At 39.0% G+C, this 19,852-nt stretch overlaps 1 protein-coding gene across 5 annotated transcripts in view; it reads right to left on the bottom strand.

Moving 5' to 3' along the window:
* Positions 1-19,852, bottom strand: part of LOC124612387 (serine/arginine repetitive matrix protein 2-like) — a 350,835-nt gene that overhangs the window by 204,728 nt on the left and 126,255 nt on the right. For all 5 annotated transcript variants that reach the window (XR_006979538.1, XR_006979539.1, XR_006979537.1 and 2 more), the window contains one exon: positions 7,672-7,799. Coding sequence is in view for 2 of the 5 variants with exons in the window: in XM_047140563.1 (XP_046996519.1) it covers positions 7,672-7,799 (128 nt within the window). In the remaining 3 variants the exon portion in view is untranslated. The remainder of the gene's footprint in view (positions 1-7,671; positions 7,800-19,852) is intronic.

The following is a 19,852-nucleotide window of genomic DNA, read 5'->3' as shown; positions in this document are numbered from 1 at the left end:
AAAAGTTAATGCTGCAACCATGTTTGTTTTGACCTCAACCTCCGTTAATAATCACACAAAAAGCAGTGGGCATCACCATATGTACATAGAATGTATGCAACTTTTATAAGGAAATATTGTTTTTTAATCTAAAAATATGAAAATGAAGAGGTTATTATGTATCCATGTTTACAGAATGACCACAGAATTTGCTTTATAAATAAAAGTGATATTAATTGCAAGAACCTGAGAGAGAATGACAGACAGATTATTAGGTGTAATTAGTGGCAGCTTGCTCTAAATGTAAAAAAAATTGAAGTTGATGCAGATGAGAAAGAAAAACCAATCCTGTAATGTTAGAATACAGTATTAGTGCGGTCACATCAACTAAATATCTAGGCATAATGTTACAAAACAGTACAAAATGGAATGGGCATGTAAGAATGGTTGTAGGGAAGGTGGATGGTCAAATTTTGGTTCAATTAAGATAGTTCTAGGAAAGTGTACCTTTATAAAGGAGACCACGCATGGAAATCTTTGGCAACCCATTCTTCAGTACTGCTCAAGTTTGTGGGATCTCTACCAGGTCTGATTAAAGGAAGGCATTGAAGCAACTCAGAAGCATGCTGCTAGATTTGTTAGTGGTGGATTCGATCAACATGTGATAGTTACGAAGGCGCTTTGTGACCTCAAATGGGAATCCATGGAGGGAAGACAACTTTCTTTTCACAAAATGCTGTTGAGAAAGATTAGGCAACATGCATTTGCAGCTGACTGCAGAATGATTCTACTGCTGCCAATGCAGATTTTACATAAGGACCACGATGACAAGATAAGAGAGATTAGGGCTAGTATGGAGGCATATAGACAGTCAATGTTCCCTCGCTCCACTTGCAAGTGGAATAGGAAAGGAAATGACTAGTAGTGGAAAACTGTACCCTACGTTGAACACTATGAAATGGCTTACACAGTATTTATGTAGATGTCAGCTTAAAATGGAAAATCCAATAATAACTGATTACAACAGATGCTGTGGAAAAAAGCCTGCGAAAAATCGTGTAATAGAATGTAGTCACAGACTATACCTCAGGTACAAAAATAGATTGATAATGTAACAGTTGCAAAGTTAAACCATTAATATGAGAAAGTAAAATAATGTCATAATTCATAAACACCTTTAAAACCCCAGTAAATATAAGTAAATAATGTCCATGCAACCAACAAGGAGGATTGATTTTATACAGGTATCATATAAAAATTACTGCTCTGGTGACATATACATATAAATAAATGCATTCCATATGTCATACCCTAGTGGCTAAGCTCATTCTTCACAAATATATTTTGTTATTCTGTAGTTCTGAAATACTGCAGTTGTCCTATCACACACATTCCATTATGCAGAGTGATGGGAACAATGATGAAAAGTTTGTAAGAGATGCATACACAATATTTTTGATCACTGTGTTCTGTGAGTCCATGCAGCCTGTCCGACACAATCTCTCACAAATAATCACATTCCTAGGTGTCACATGTTATCAAAATTAATTTATGATTTTCTTAACAATATTCTCACTGCAAGTTTCTATGAGGCCCCGATGAACACAAATTCATAGGTGAGAACATTTTTTGTTATGTTTAAAAAATAATATTACACTATTCTTAAAGTATTTTATTTTGAAAGATAGTTAAGTTTTCATGACAAAATACAAATTGTATGCGTCTCTTAATCATGAGAAGTTCCAAGTATTTCTTCATTTCACATTAGTTAATTCCAAATTTTTTCTCACAGGCTGAAGAAACAAAGACTTTTTCTTAAGTTACTTACAATATCAGGGAAGGCAGGTTAGCATTTAAGAACCAATTGTTGATAAGGTCAATAGATACGGAGTACAAGGTCTGATTGAGGAAGGATAAGGAATATTTTTATCGAAGGAAACAAGCTATCATTTGCCTTAAGCAATTTTAGGAAATCGTAGAAAACCTAAATCTGCACTGCCAGACAGGGATCTGAGCCACCATCCACCTAAAAACAAGTCTAGTGTCTTATATATTAGTGCCATCTCACTTGGTCTTGTAACATTAGCTTTTATTACTTCAATAATGAGTCATTGAAAATTTCCTTTCGTAAAGTCTTTGTGAAATTCTGGAAAAAAATACTAATGTCTTACATGTTCTTTGAAATTATTATTAATACCTGCAACTACCACATACTTGTAATACATACGTACACGAGTCACCTACATGTGACAAGCAGCACTCTTGTCCATATACACTTACGGACAAAAATAAAATCGCAACACCTAGGAGGAGTTGTGTGACATAAACGAAAGTTGGCAGGAGTGTTTCTACATCTGGAAGACGATATTTCTTCAAATTTCGCACCAGTCGCTTAAGAGTGGTGATAGTAACACAACTATGAGGATGCAAATCACGTTTACTTTAAATAGACACTGTAACGGTCATGAGCATTATTTACTTTTGAGATTCATTGTGGTGAATTGGAGTTAGTCAACATAAAACCATAACAAAGATGGCATTATCAGCAGCTCACTGAGTTTGAACGAGGTCATGTAATAGGGCTACAATAAGTTGGATGTTTATTCTGCAATACTGCAGAAAGACTTGGCAGAAACGTAGTCACTGTACATGACTGCTGGTTGCAGTGGTCACGAGAATGTATGGTCACAAGAAAACTGGGCTATGGACAGATGCCTCTGGTGCATCATACCGCATTTGCGGCAGTAATCTGAGCAGCAATTGGCATGACAGTAACACAACAAACTGTTCCAAATCAGTTACTTCAAGGAAAGCTCCAAGCCAGATACCCTGTAGCATGCATTCCACTGAACCCAAACCACCGCCATTTACAACTTCACTGGTGTCAAGCGAGAGATCATTGAAGGGCAAGGTGGAGGTCTGTTGTGTTTTGTGATGAAAGCTGGTCCTGCCTCGATGCCAGTGATGGCCATGTGATGGTCAGGAGGAGACCAGCTTAAGGGCTGCAACCAACCTGTCTCTGTGGTTGACACACTGGACCTACAACTGGAGTCATGGTCCGAGATGTGATTTCATATGACTGCAGGAGCACTCTTATGGTTGTCCCATGTACCCTGACTGCATGTTTGTACATCAATATAGTGGTTCGACCTGTTGTGCTGCCAACAGTGTTGATGTCTTGCCTTGGCCTGCTCGATCACCAGGACTCTCTCTTAGTTGAGCACACGGGGGACATCATTGGATGACAACTCTAGCGTCATCCACAGCAGCATTAACCATCCCTGTACTGTCTGAACAAGTGCAATAGGCATGGAACTCCACTCCACAAACTGACATCTGGCACCTGTGCAAACAATGCATGAACATCTGCATGCTTATATTCAACATTCTGGTGGTTACACCACTTATTAATGTACCAGCATTTCAAATTTACAATGGCTTATCTTGCAGTGTTAATCACTTAAATATGTTTCCTAGACAAATGTATTCCTGAGGTTTCATTACTCTACATTTATTATTTTTTGATGTTGGGATATTTTTTTTCCTATCAGTGTATTTGTATTTTGTGATGTATGCTTCAAATATGATGTATCATGGTGGTCTTCAGTTTGTAGAGTGGCTAGATGCAACTCTCCATGCTAGATTGCCTTGTGTCAGCCTATTCATCTCTGCATAATTATTGCAACCTAGACACATTTGAACCTGCTTTCCCTCTACAGTTTCTGACCCCCCCCCTTTCTTTCTCTCTCTCTCTCTCTCTCTCTCTCTCTCTCTCTCTCCCTCCCTCCCCCACCCCAACCCTCCCTCTCTCTCTCTCTCTCTACCCCATCACCAAATTAATGACTTCTTCATGCCTCTCAGGATGTGTCCTATCAACCAATTCCTTCATTTAGTCTTTTAATCAGATTGGGCCATAAATTCCTTTACAGCCCAATTCAGTTCAGTACTTTCACATCAGTTATTCAATCTACCTACCTAATCTTCATGACTCTTCTGTAGCACCACATTTGAAAATCTTGTTTCCTTCTTGACAGGACTGTTGTGTCATCTCTGTTCAAGGCTACACTCTAGGAAAATACCTTCAGAAAAGACTTATATTTGACATAAACAAATTTCTAGTTTTTCAGAAACACTCTTCTTGCTATTGTCATTCTGCCTTTAGTCTCTGCTCTACTTCTGCCACCATTAGTTATTTTGCTGCGCAAATAGCAAAAATCATCTGCTCCTTTTGAGTGTGTCATTTTCTAATCTAATTTCCTCAGCATCATCTGATTTGATACGATTATATTCCACTAATCTCCTTTTAATTGTACTGATGTTAGTCTTATAACATCTTTTGAAGACACTATCTGTTCCGTTCAATTGCTCTTTCAAGTCCTTTGTCATCTACAACAGCAAATGTCATCTTTTTATTTCTATTCCCTCAAATTTAATTCCTTTTCAAAATCAATCTCCCTCTCCCTCTCTCTCTCTCTCTCTCTCTCTCTCTCTCTCTCTCTCTCTCTCTCTTTTAGCTTGCTCAGTGTACAAACTTATTACTATTACTTGCAGTTATTACACTCGATACAATAACTTTAAACACTGTCTGCAACAAATTTCTAAGCCGGAAAACAGAAAGCATTTGAATGTTATTTTATGCATGTTGGTCTACTTTCTAAATTTAATCCTGCTGATCTGTTTGGATTTATATGAACCAAGATTATTACAAATTTTGTTTCTGATTATTTAAATACTAAGACAATTTTACAAAATTTTGTGAATTTGTCTGAAAATGCATAAGCAATGTGTGTACAAAAATACTTAAAATATTTTAAGTGTACATTAATATGGACATATGTAAAGTTCAGGTCATAAGGACCTGACACAAATATTATTACTCTAATGTCAATTTTTTTTAGTTTTCTGTTATATTTTACAGTAATAATGATTTTTGTTGTTTAAACGTACTGTGAACAAGAAACAAAGCCTCTGCATTTACAACAATGAGTTTGTTTCTCGCTTTCTTGCTTTTTCCAAGAATCACTTGGAACTTCTCGATTATTTCAATCTTTAAGGGGACATCGCGACAATTAGATCACTGACTGATGTTGCGCTGGAATAATTAGTAAATTCCTAAATAGATGAAGGAACACTTTTCCAAGTTTGAAGATCATGTCAGTAACGTACATGAAAGAAAGTGTTCTGATAAAAACCTTTTTTTTAAAAAAAATTATAGAACAGCAGTTACACCCACCAGCACAACATGGCTCCTTATCGACTTTGACTGCCAAGAGTGCCCCAGAAGTTACCAGGTATGCAACCAGCAGAATGTGTGACATAAAAAGTTCATTTGAAGTAATACTTTGTACAGTGCTTCAAAATGAAATAATAGGATGAAAAATATTGAGGGGCAGTATACTCTTGGATGAACTTGCAAAGTCACTGGTAGCAGAACAGGTTGCATTAACCATTTCCCAAAAACAGAAGATTCTCTGAGAATAGCAAGGCAAGCTTCTAAAATCCAGAATGTGTGGCAGGCATGCCATAATCAGTAATAATAAGAAAACTTACTCATCAAGCAGACACTAAGTTATGTCCAGACAGTAGTGACGATTAAACAAACATATTCTGCAGAAAATGTAATAAACATTTTACATGCTTGCAAAACGCAAGTCACCTATTTCTGTCCAAATAGCAATGGGTAAGAATAAAAGTTAAAAAACAAATGTTAATATGTTCAAAAATAATTACCTGTTTTGAGAACTGTTGTTCCATACTTATGACTTTGTACACATCACAGTCAATAAAGTGATAAGAAGTATCAAAAGAAGGACACCTTATTCAAAACTGTACACTGTTTCGAATTTACCCTACGTGAACATTAAAAAAAGAAATTTCTTGAATATTGTTCTATCTATTATTATTATTATTATCATTATTATTTTCAACAACATACTGCTACATAACAATGTCAACAAGTGTACAAAAATGAGTGTTCATAGAAGTTTTTTCAAGTATTTTAAAGTTGGGTCATACTGACCTGAACAGTATACCGTATTTACTCGAATCTAAGCCGCACTTTTTTTTCCTGATTTTGTAATCCAAAAAACCGCCTGCGGCTTAGAATCGAGTGCAAAGTAGGCGGAAGTTCTGAAAAATGTTGGTAGGTGCCGCCAAAACAAAGTTCTGCCGTCGAATATATGTAGCGCTACACAGGCATGCTTTGCAGGCACAAAGATAAATACTGGCGCCAAAACCTCTGTGTCAGTAAATAAATTAAAAAAAAAAAAAAAATGTGGAAGATGAGCTTTTTTCTCCGCCCTGAGTTTCGATCACTACATTTTCATACATTATCCAACGAAGTAAATACAAATTCCGTATTGTTCATTTCGAATGTAGCAGCATTTCAATGTACTACGAAAATCCGACTGGCAAGACTGTTTGGGATGTTTGTCAATATGGTCAACTCTACGTTCTGAATTTTTTCCTACCTGTGAGAAGAGATGGTTGCTAATAGGAACTTTTATGTATTGTGAATCACATGCAGTATTCTTTTCACCATAAGAATAATACGAATATAAACATTTTGCCATGTATTGTTTCGTGTTTGCTGCTATCTCATCTAAATCCTGTCTGCCTAATAAACTACGAAACTAGAGTGAGACAACAGCAAACGCGGAAGAATATACATATCATATCATATCATGTCATGTTTATATTCATACTATTCTTATGCCTAATAGTAGTACAATCAGAAATGAAGCAAGGCAATTGACTAGATTTTTAAATCTAAGATGACTCTAATTTCTGTGCAGAATGTAATGTACTAAAGAGGCATCTGCAAAGATTTTCAAACGGAGAAAAATTTTCGCTAAACTCTCGTTCAGAACATCTTCTATCATACGCAGTCTATTATTTGGTTCTTGTTGATGATTTTCGAAGAAAGCAGCAGTGTATGTAACAACAAATAGCAGCCTCTTGCCATTGTTTCGCTAATGAGACGATTCTTCTCTCTTGTTTTTTAATTGTAAGCGGCAGTAGCGTGTACAAAAGCAAGCCATGCCGCAAGCGGCGCCAAGTCGTAAACACACATTATTAGAATGCGACAAACAATGCAGGACACAGTACAGTAATGCATTTTCAGCTTAGAGTGACGTAAACACCTATAACAAAGAGAACGACACTTATCAGATCAACGAAAAATAAGCAATCAATTCAAACCAGACGAAGCACGTGAAAAAGGAAGGGTACCCGTATAAATACGGACGGAGCGACTGACGCATAGCAATGGCTACCTGGTGAAGCTTCACTGCTAAGCTTACGACTCGAACCAAACTACTGTAGCTGTGTCATCATTCATTCGACCTAAATTGTGTCTCATATTACAATGGACCAACTTTGTTTCGATTTGGTGGTGCGGCCTAAAACTTTTCTCCCCCCTTGAATTTCGAGTCTCAAATTTGAGATGCGGCTTAGATTCGGGAAAAATTTTTTTCCTTGATTTCGAGTCTCGTTTTTCAGGTGCGGCTTAGATTCGAGTGCGGCTTAGATTCAAGTAAATACGGTAGTTGTAGAGTAATAGTGAACAGAACAGCAGGATTAGGCCAATATACAAAAACATTACAACTAAAAATGTCCCGGGTGCAGAAATACTAATACTCATCAAAATTATTATAGTAAGAAACAAGTGAAATATAGCATCAGAATGTGTACCTCAGATGGACAGTTCTGGCTGGGAGACACTTCACCCTTAGCTGTCTGACCACTGTGCGACTTCTCGTCGGGGATGTTGGGACCAGCAACATCTGCAGCCTTCGGTGACACAGGGACCCATTCATTCTCTACACACAAACAAGTTCCTCAGCAAACATTTTACATACTAATAAGCAGAATTAGAAAATGGAAGAGAATGTGAATAAATTTATTGTGCTGTTTTTGGATTGCAATCAATTATTGATAAAATTATTTAACTGGATACATAAAAAATCTACTCACCAAGAAGCGGCAGAACATAAACATAAAAGACTGTTGTGATTGGGTGGCTCCTTCTTCAGACAGAAGGGTTGAAAGGGAAGGGAGAAGGAAAAGGACTGGAGACGTCTAGGAAGAGGGGTAGATTTTGGGAAAGTCACCCAGAACTGCGGGTCAGGGAGACTTACCATACAGGATGAGAAGGAAAGACTGATTGTTGGGGACTGCATCAGACGAGATTTGAAAACCTGAGAACTTAAAGGTGGAAGACATGGTAATATGAAAGACAAAGATTACTACTAAAACATTGTACACGAGTTAATAAGAGTGAGAAGCTAAGTGCATTGTATGTAGTACAGGTGGTAGGGGGCAGTGAAAAACAGACGGAAAACCCCTCATCTAAAGCACTCCTCCCGCCTGAATTATCTGTATTACCTAAGGGCCACACTTTCAACCCTAAACCTGCTTTTGATCATGCTACTTTGGTGAAGGGCCTCCTTTCCTTCACATGTAATATCCATCAGAAATTTCACTTCGCAACCCAACCCTAAAACCTTTCCAGCAGCAAACCTGGCATTGACCCATCTTTAACAGCTCAGACCATGAGCCCAACTTGACCCACCACCATTACCTCAACATCATCCCTTACAAGCCTTCCAAGAATTCCTCACATCCAGCATTGTCTCACAACCCTTCCTCAGGTCCCTATAACATGACCTAACCTGTCCTCTGCAGAACTCCAGGCCCTACGTTCCCTAAAAGCTGATGACTCCATCATTATCCTCCCAGCAGACAAAGGATCTAGCACTGTAGTACTTGACCGAAAGGAGTACGTTACTGAAGGTCTACACCAGCTGTCTGACACCTCTACATACAGCATCTACCATCAAGATCCCATCCCTGTGATTCAAACTGACCTGCCATCCCTCCTCAAAACATCAGACCCCTCACAATGACTAACACCTCAATCCATAGAACTTCTTACCCCACCCAAACCACACACCACCACCTTCCTATAGTTGCTGCCTTCAAAGCACCCACTGAACGTATATCTGCCTTAGTTGATCAAAACCTGAAACCCATAATACAAAAACTCCCCTCCTACATCAAAGACACCAACCATTTCCTAGAGTGTCTTAAATCCATGCCTGTCCAACTCCCAACACACAACTTGCTTGTCACCATTGATGCCACCTCCCTCTATACCAACATCCCCCCCCTGTAAATGGTCTGTCTGCTGCTGGACATTTCCTCAGTCAGCAATCATCTGATTCCAAACCTATGACATCCTTCCTACTCACCTTAAGCAGCTTTATACTTACTAACAACTGCTTCAGTTTTGAGGGGGCAGACATACAAACAAATCATGGGCATGGCCATGAGAACCAGGATGGCTCCTTCCTATGCCAACCTTTTCATGGGTTGCTTGGAAGGGGTTTTCCTGGGATCCATAAGTCTTCAGGCCCTGGTTTGGTTTGGATACATTGATGACATCTTTGCCATATTGACTCATGGTGAGGCTGACCTGCTACAATTCCTGGAATCTCTGAATACCTTCTCCCAATTAAGTTTCACATGGTCCTACTCTGAATCCAATGCCACCTTCCTTGACATTGATCTTGTCCTTACCAAAGGCCAGCTGCACACTTCTATCCACATTAAACCTACCAACAAACAATTTTGACAGCTGCCATCCCTTCCATGTCTAATGTTCCCTTCCATGCAGCCTTGGCATCTGAAACAAACATATTTGTTTGGATGCTGAATATAAAATGAGATCCAGTCTGTCTGAGAGTTAGTTAGAACAGCTTTCCATCACCCTCTCAATCTCAGACCCTATGCTCCCTCTGCACCTATCTCCCTACTCTATATGGCTCCTACCCCCTGTGACCGACACCGCTGCAAGACTTGCCCTATGTGCCCTCCAACCACCACCTGTGATAACACTGTAACTGGCAGAACATACACTTTGAAATGGAGAGCCACCTGCGAAACGACACGTAATATACCAGTTATTAACACTGTTCAGCCTCCTACATCAGCATGATTACCAGCAAATTATCAATTAGGAGGAATGGGTATAGGCAACTCACAATATCCTGTTGCAGAGCATGCTCTACAACATGACATTTCTGACCTCGGCACCTGTTTCACCAGACGCGCCATCTGGATTCTTCCCCGAGATGACTGTTTCTCAGAACTCAGCAGGTGGGAATTAGCACTACAACATGTCCTTGGTTCTCACCACCCAACTGGCCTTAATTTATGTTAATTTCTTCCGTCTCAGATTTTCTTCACTGCAACTACTCTTTGCTTCACTGCAACTACTCTTTGCTTCACTGCAACTACTCTTTGCTTCACTGCAACTACTCTTTGCTTCACTGCAACTACTCTTTGCTTCACTGCAACTACTCTTTGCTTCACTGCAACTACTCTTTGCTTCACTGCAACTACTCTTTGCTTCACTGCAACTACTCTTTGCTTCACTGCAACTACTCTTTGCTTCACTCCGTTTTAATTTCCTACATCTTTCATTATCTTTTCCGTCTATTTTTCACCATCCCTTTCACCATCCCTCCCACCTCTGTTATGTACAATGCACTTAGCTTCTCACTCTTATTAACTCGTGCACGGTATTTTAGTAGTAATATCTGTCCTGCATATTACCTTGTCTTCCACCTTTAAGCACTCCAGTTTTCAAATCTCATCCGATGCAGTCTGGGTGACATTCCCAAAATCTATCCCTTTTCCTAGATGTCTCCAGTCCTTTTTCTTCACCCTTCTTCCTTCCCCTTCAACCCTTCTGCCTGAAGAAGGAGCCACTGGCTCTGAAAGCATGCCAATCACAACAGTCTTTTATGTGTGTGTTCTCTTGCCACTTGGTGAGTAGATTTTTTATCTATCCAGTTAAATAATGTTTTTGGATTGCATGTGCCAGTAATCATTAAACAGTCACTTGCTCTCACAGCTACTTCAAAATATAGAAAATATTACTTCATTACAGTTTCATGTACACAATTTTACGATTTTTTGGTATATAGTTCTACTCAGAAGATGTATTTCATAGGTTAGTTTTCCTCTATAAGTATTTTCCAATGGTTATATGGTATCAAAGAGGATTACAATCAGTTCTTGGCTAGTTGAAAGATTTATGCTGTGTGGTTTTGATTATTTGTCTGAACAATGAATAAATAATGATCTTGTTCACAGAGTAATATAATGTTCTAATTATACATACACTGATTAGTATGTGTTACACTGACACTGAAACATGTGTAGTTATTGGTTTTACATTTAGTTAGATATCATAACCAGATCCCTTTATCATTGTTCCGGCTCTCCCATAATGTAAATAAAGGATTTACATTCATACTGCCTGCACAAAACATACCCACAGCTCAAAATTTTGATTCTGATGAGTTTGATCTGTAAATCAGCTCGAGTTCTACGTTACACTGGGAAGCAATAATTTGTTGTGAGTTGGTGAAGCCAACAAAAGTAAATACAAAAAAAATGTTGTTGACAGACACTGGTCTGCAGCCTAGATTGAAGTCTAAGTTCACTCACTATTTATCACATTTTTTTGTTGAAAACTACAAGCTACATTCCAAAAAGCTGGATTGCATAACAGATAAACCTCTGATTAGTATTTTGATGCATACTTATGTACATGTATCGAACATAAAATATGAAAAATGTAAGAAGGTAGAGGGGGATACTTTTACCAGATTCCAAGTGAGTTAAATGTTACAATATCAGGAAGTTATTTACTGTTTCTTGTAACATACTACTTCATATGCAGGGTTCTGTTTCCTGCTGGTGTACTATATTTATTGACAACACATTATAAGACAAAATCATATGTGCCTTACCTAAGTGCAAAGCAAATCCTCTCACACAAAACCAGTACATAATGTGACACTGGAGCATCTCGGTGGAATAAAAACTATGTAAATAAGGAAAGATCACCATTCAGCACGTAGTGGGAGAGCTGAATTGTAGATGGGGAGCATAAAGGGACCGTAAGTTGTTCCAAAAACAACGGAAGAAATGTTTTTGGTAGAAATCATTTTATTTTTTCTTAAAATACATGACTTTTAAACTTGTGCATTTTTGCATGTGTCTGAAAAAATCCTGGAATTATTTTTCCACACTGATGGGGATACCTAAAAAGCATACTTTTGGTAGGATTCAACAGCTTCTTGAAGGGATGAAAATCATTGTCTATACATGTTTTCTTTGACATAACAGAGGTCATTAGAAGATAAACTAGGTGAATCTTACAATGTCATTATGAGTTCAATGTTTTTCAGCATCGAATAATCAACTGTTTCATGTTTTGTATGAATGCCGGCAGAGTCACAACCAAGAATGACATGACTTTTCAACTGTTTTGCCTCCTGATATGTGGCACACATGTTACTGCATACCATTGAGCATTAATGGTTCTTTGATCCTCTTAAGCAATGGTTGTGACATGTCTAGTATAACCAAAGGAACAAGTAATCATTTTCTTAGAAATATTTCACCTAGAACCACTTTTATCATTTTGGTTCACAGTGGGACACCCAAACAACCGATTGCAACTCATAGGAATATATAGGAAGTTTCATCTACTACTGTGATGTCATATTCTGCTTTCACATTTTTTTAGTTGAATATTTTCAGCAAGCCGAATTTTGAGCTTTGGTCAAATTGCATGAAATCTGTTGGGAACAGAAGCTTTTCTTATCTAAATATACATGTAAAACTGACTGCACTGTACTGTATATTCTGATATCCTTTACCAGAGAAGGCAGAACAGTGAATGATAATTCTTTCTGGTGTAAACAGAACGTGCATGGTGTTCGAACGTGCGCAGGTCGCATTCACAGGTGTTCACTTGTGATCTACTGGTAGTCAGTTTTGGAGCGAAGCATGAAAGGAAGTTTGTGACCTCTCCGTTTCAGCACTAGTTTCAGTATGATAAACACAGTGCATTCGGTTTGCCGCAATATGGTATTTTTCAAACACACACTATATGTTGTTGTTCACTAAAAGTATAATATAATTGGATGGATAAAAAACTCTACTCCATAAGTGGCAGCAGGAGAAAATACTGATATAATTCCCAACGATCTTTCTTTCTTTCTCAACCTAGCCAATAAGCTTCGTTTGACCCAGGGTTCTAGGTGACTTTTCCAGAGCTCTCCCCATTTCCTAAAAGTCACCAGTCCTTTTTCTTCACCCTTCTTCCTTCCCCTTAAACCCTTCTGCCAATAGCAGTCAATGGCTCTGAAAACTTGCACATTTCCTTAACTTTTATGTGTGTTTTCTACTGCTGCCACTTGGTGAATACATTTTATATCTATCCAATTATATTACATTTTCAAAAACTGATTACTTTGTGTACTGAAAGTGATTTTTTTGGTGATGGGAGTGGCAGTGGCTCGATGACAACATACTTCAGTTGTTGCAAGAGCACAGATCCCAACGGTGCCTGTGGGAACCTAGAGATGGACAACATAAAATATCTACCAAAAAAATTATGCTTGACAAGAAATTGCCAGAGCGCTAACAATTCCAACAGAGGAAGTGAAGAAGAAAATGGACTCCCTACTATCTTCTTTTAGGCGAAAAGGGCATACAACATTGGGAATGGGTGCAGCAGAAAAGTGTAATTCCAAGTGGTTTGTTTTCCTATCACTGTCATTTCTCCTTGATACATACAAAGTGAGGAAAAGTAGATGTTTTGAGATTAGTCAAGTCATAAACATGTAGTGACAGTATTTTGCATTTATTTAGTTTAATGACAGCTGTACAAACAGAGTATTTACTGAGCTTAACAATATTTATCCCGCCACTCAAGCCTTCCATTATCTGATTTAAAATATTGTGCTAAATCATTTCTTACTTCTTTGGTTTTTTATCAATGTGGCACAGATCTCAGAGGCAAGAAAGATCTGCAGATGTTCCTTGACACCAGGTACCTGAAATCAGATTTCTTTCTTCTTTGTCAACTGTCACTGGAGGCGTGTTAAGTTAAGAAAATATTTTCTTTAAGGAACCCATTCAAGCAGGTGAGGAAGTGAAGGAAGATGCATCAGTTCCAGAAGTGGTGGAAGATGAAGTATGAAGTAGTGTCATATTTGTGCCTCAAACTGCATCAAAAGAGATACACGGGGAAGAGATAGTGGAAGTAAGTGAGCCACCACACGAGATAAAAAAGGTATAATAAACCAGACAGTGAATTGTCTGTTGCTCCAAAGATAATCAAAGGTATAAGTGACAACACCACAGAGAGCAGGAAACAGGAAACAAAATCAGCATGTGACAGCTTTGGTGAGTATGTTTGATCAAAAATTAAAAACTGCAGCTACCACACCCAGGATATACTACAACATTAAGTGCAGGAAATCTTGTTCCAGGCAGATATGGACAATTTCAACTGCTCTTCTTAAGAAGACCTTTCTAGAGACATAATACATCCCTCTTCCCCACCACATCTACAGATACTGCATAACTGATAGATAATGTGGTGCACAGTCTTCTTGGTTTCATTTTTGTTCTTTTTTGTTTACTTTTGATTTGTTGCAGTATTTCCTAACAGAAAAATACAAACAGGCACTGTAGTTTAATGTAAAATAAAAATATGCGAAAGACCTGATCATTCTCATGGCTTAAATTCAAGTTATCTGTGTTAATTTCATGGTTTGGCCACTACTTTTCAAAATTTAAATACAGAAGAAACAGAGTATGAAAATTGCTTTTCCTCCAACAATGGCATCTCTTATCCAACAACTGTAAAATACATGTTATAAAATAGCCTATTATGCTGGTCTTTCTTTTATTTTTACATTACATTACGTAGTTTTACTGATAGTATGTCCTTCACGTATACGTTAATAAAATCCACAGGTGTTTTACATATACTGCTACATACTTCAGGAAGTTTGGAAAGAGATGGGGTTGATATTCAAAATAGATATTTGAGGCTAGACTGCCGCCTGTTGCTAAGAATCGCAGCATTAGAGCTAGCTTCTCTTCAGTTGCTAAGGTTTATTGATTACTTGCACCTTGCCTTGAAATCTTCTGTTCAATTGCAGCTAGAAGCATGCAAAAATCATTTATAGACATGTAGGTGAAGTTTTGGAATAAAGCAAGCAATGGTTCCAGCTGCAGATCACTAGTCACAGCCAAACCACTTCATCCTTTAACACATTTTTCTGTGTCTTCACAATTTCGCTGACGACAGTGTGCTCGCCATACAAAATAAACCAAGTTGCACGTTTCTGTTCTCTATAATGCTGCACAGAATACAAATTAATCAACTTAACCATGACAATGGAACCACCTGCATACTGCTAACAACTGCCGCACTGCTTGCAAATGCGCATTCCCACGTGTTTGCTTTGGTGTACAGGGGGCTGAAGGCTGCATCTATCTGACAAGAAGTCCTATGCCCATCGTCTTGAATCACATTGGTCCATAGCATTTTTTTTTTTTTTTTTTTTTTTTTTTAACTAACAACGAATTCTGCTCAGATCTGCATGAAATTCATCAGTGATGGAACTGAGATATTTCTTTGTGACCTCTCCATAATCTTTAGTAAATATTGTATGTATAGAAACAGGCATCATTTCGTTTATATCCATGTAGCATCATTCTTTGTACAGAAACATCTAAGAATGAAGTATTTCAGTTTCTCTGATAAATTATTATGAATAAAGTGTTGTTTCCTACTGATGGCTAAGAAAGTTATATCTCATAGGCCCGGAACTCTTCATTATGTTTACTGAAAATGTTAAGATGAAATACAATCTTCGAGTAACTTACAGGAATGTAGCCAGGTGGCATCGTTGACAACAATCAATATTTTGAGAAGAGTACACCCTTTCATTTTCAAGGTAAAAATACAGCAAGAAAGTGTTGCGCAAGGGAATTTAAAACCTTCTGTCAGCCGAGAAAATCTCCAATAGAAGAACATACTTGGCACTAATCATCCTTTGGAGTTTAACAACATGGAGATTCTGGCATATTCCTCCAGCTGTTGGGGTAGTGTTATTAAGGAAGCAGTTGAAATTAAATTAGCAAATGACCTTGTAAACAGGTATGGAAGTTTATCTTTTAATTTAAATTCTATGTGGAATCCTGCCCTTTCCCCTCTCGAAAAATAGAGGGAAAGAGTTAGTAGTACTGCACCTAGTGGTTATTAATTTTCACTGTCAATAACTTCTAAAATCAGTCATCTTTGTGTGTGTGTGTGTGTGTGTGTGTGTGTGTGTGTGTGAATAATTATTCGTGTGTGTGAATAATTATTCTAATCTTATTCTCACAATCCTCAAAGGAGTGATACACAGGGGCCTGTAGTATATTCCTAGAGTCACTATTGAAAACCGGTTCTTGAAACTTTGCCAACAGACTTTCTCAGGATAGTTCACATCTCTCTTCAAGAGTCTTCCAGTTCAATTCCTTTAGTATCTCTGCGGCCTTCTCCCACAGATTAAACAAACCTGTGACCATATGTGCTGCCCTTCTCTGTATACATGCAATATCCTCTGTTAGTCCTGAACTCCGCCATAGCTGGTCCCAAGCCTGGTTGAGAAAGGAGGAGGGGGAGGAGTAACACCTCGTTAAAAAACCTTGGTTCACCTGGCCCAGGTGATAGAACCTCGTGAGGGCCCCTTGCCAGGTATACGGTAAAGACCTCAATGGCAGCGAAGGCGGAGAAGATGGACTTTTGCACGGCGGAGCTGGCAGAAGAGGCACCTTTTCTTTTTGGGTACAAAAAGAGTACAAGTAGTGGCTGAACACCAGAGGGGCGGCTACAGACTGCGTCTGACTCACGATGAGCTGCTAACTTTAGGCTAGGCATCCTACTGCCTATGTGGAAAGTAACGGGAAACTACCACATTACATTCCCAAGCAGTACATGGTATGTCTCTCCATGTGAAAGATTCGAGAGTTAAAACTTCCCCTCATTCGGAACTCTGGGAGGGGAACACACTGAGAGTAGACGTATTTGAAAGGAAGAAAGGGACAGTGAAAGGAGCAAAGATAAGGATTGGAACATGGAATGTGAGGCCACTACTGTAAGCAGGAAAGCTATAGAATTAAAAACAGGAGATGAAGAGGAACAGATTAGATGCACTCGGTTTCTGTGAAATAAGATGGGGAGAGAATGGGGAGACAGAAAGTGGAGATTACAAGCTCTTTTACTCAGGGGAAATCCAAAGTGGTGAAAACAAAGTAGGAATATGATAGTGCAAAAGTTGAAAAATAAGGTAACGAAGGTACGATATATTGACGGAAGACTGACGATGATACGACTGAAGGGTAGTTCAAAAGATTTGGCATTAATACAGAGATGAGGAAGTGGAAGAATATTATGAGAAAATACAAGAACTCATCAAGAAAGAAAATAGAAATGCCAGCGATATCATGGGGGACTGGAATGCAGTGGTGGGTGAAGGAAGAGATGAAGATGTAGTAGGAAAATTTGGATTAGGAAAAAAAATGAGAGAGGTGAACAACTAATTAGTTTCTGTAAAGAAAATTCATTAGTAGTAGGTAACACATTATTTGAACACCACAAAAGGAGACGTTACACATGGATATCATATTTGAATAGGGAAAGATATCAGTTGGACTACATCCTGAAACAAAAAAGATTTAGGAACTGTTTGAAGAATGCTAAAGCTCATTCAGGAGCGGATATAAATTGAGACCACAACCTAAGTAATGGGAGAAATACAAGTGAAGTTGAAAAAAGTCTGGAGAGGTAAAGCAAAGGAAAGACTAAACATAGAAAGACTCAAAGAGGTAGGAAAGGCGTCAGATTTGGAGAACAGATTTATGGAAAAATGGCAAAGAGGTAGTGTTAATGACAAATGGATAACAATGAGGGAAGGACTCATGGACTCTGCCAAAGAAGTACTAGGAATTAGAGTATCCCAAAGCACCAGGAGAGGATATGTGTGTGTGTGCGCGGGTGTATACCTGTCCTTTTTTCCCCCTAAGGTAAGTCTTTCCGCTCCCGGGATTGGAATGACTCCTTACCCTCTCCCTTAAAACCCACGTCCTTTCGTCTTTCTCTCTCCTTCCCTCTTTCCTGACGAAGCAACCATTGGTTGCGAAAGCTAGAATTTTGTGTGTATGTTTGTGTTTCTATCGACCTGCCAGCACTTTTGTATGGTGAGTCACATCATCTTTGTTTTTAAATACATTTTTCTTGTGTGGAATGTTTCCCTCTATTATATATATATATATATATATATATATATATATATATATAAAAAACAAAGATGATGTGACTTACCAAATGAAAGTGCTGGCAGGTCGACAGACACACAAACAAACACAAACATACACACAAAATTCAAGCTTTCGCAACAAACTGTTGCCTCATCAGGAAAGAGGGAAGGAGAGGGGAAGACGAAAGGAAGTGGTTTTAAAGGAGAGGGTAAGGAATCATTCCAATCCCGGGAGCGGAAAGACTTACCTTAGGGGGAAAAAAGGACAGGTATACACTCGCACACACGCACATATCCATCCACACATACAGACACATGATGGTTTGATGTCTGCTTGTGTCTGTATGTGTGGATGGATATGTGCGTGTGTGCGAGTGTATACCTGTCCTTTTTTCCCCCTAAGGTAAGTCTTTCCGCTCCCGGGATTGGAATGACTCCTTACCCTCTCCTTTAAAACCACTTCCTTTCGTCTTCCCCTCTCCTTCCCTCTTTCCTGATGAGGCAACAGTTTGTTGCGAAAGCTTGAATTTTGTGTGTATGTTTGTGTTTGTTTGTGTGTCTGTCGACCTGCCAGCACTTTCATTTGGTAAGTCACATCATCTTTGTTTTTAGATATATATTTCCTACGTGGAATGTTTCCCTCTATTATATATATATATATATATATATACAAAGATGATGTGACTTACCGTACGAAAGCGCTGGCAGGTCAATAGAAACACAAACAGACACATACATACATATAAAATTCAAGCTTTCGCAACAAACTGTTGCCTCATCAGGAAAGAGGGAAGGAGAGGGAAAGACGAAAGGATGTGGGTTTTAAGGGAGAGGGTAAGGAGTCATTCCAATACCGGGAGCGGAAAGACTTACCTTAGGGGGAAAAAAGGAGAGGTATATACTCGCGCACACACACACATATCCATCCGCACATACACAGACACAAGCAGACATTTGTAAAGGCAAAGAGTTTGGGCAGAGATGTCAGTCGAGGCGGAAGTAAAGAGACAAAGATGTTGTTGAAAGACAGGTGAGGTATGAGTGGCGGCAACTTGAAATTAGCGGAGGTTGAGGCCTGGCGGATAACGAGAAGAGAGGATATACTGAAGGGCAAGTTCCCATCTCCGGAGTTCTGACAGGTTGGTGTTAGTGGGAAGTATCCAGATAACCCGGACGGTGTAACACTGTGCCAAGATGTGCTGGCCGTGCACCAAGGCATGTTTAGCCACAGGGTGATCCTCATTACCAACAAACACTGTCTACCTGTGTCCATTCATGCGAATGGACAGTTTGTTGCTGGTCATTCCCACATAGAAAGCTTCACAGTGTAGGCAGGTCAGCTGGTAAATCACGTGGGTGCTTTCACACGTGGCTCTGCCTTTGATCGTGTACACCTTCCCGGTTACAGGACTGGAGTAGGTGGTGGTGGGAGGGTGCATTGGACAGGTTTCACACCGGGGGCGGTTACAAGGGTACGAGCCAGAGGGTAAGGAAGGTGGTTTGGGGATTTCATAGGGATGAACTAAGAGGTTACGAAGGTTAGGTGGATGGCGGAAAGACACTCTTGGTGGAGTGGGGAGGATTTCATGAAGGATGGATCTCATTTCAGGGCAGGATTTGAGGAAGTCGTATCCCTGCTGGAAAGCCACATTCAGAGTCTGATCCAGTCCCGGAAAGTATCCTGTCACAAG

The sequence above is a fragment of the Schistocerca americana genome, chromosome 4 (assembly GCF_021461395.2).
Source record: "Schistocerca americana isolate TAMUIC-IGC-003095 chromosome 4, iqSchAmer2.1, whole genome shotgun sequence".
In the NCBI taxonomy this organism is placed as follows: Eukaryota; Metazoa; Arthropoda; class Insecta; order Orthoptera; family Acrididae; genus Schistocerca; species Schistocerca americana.
Note: the sequence above shows the minus strand (reverse complement) of the source record. Positions and strands in the feature narration are given on the sequence as shown.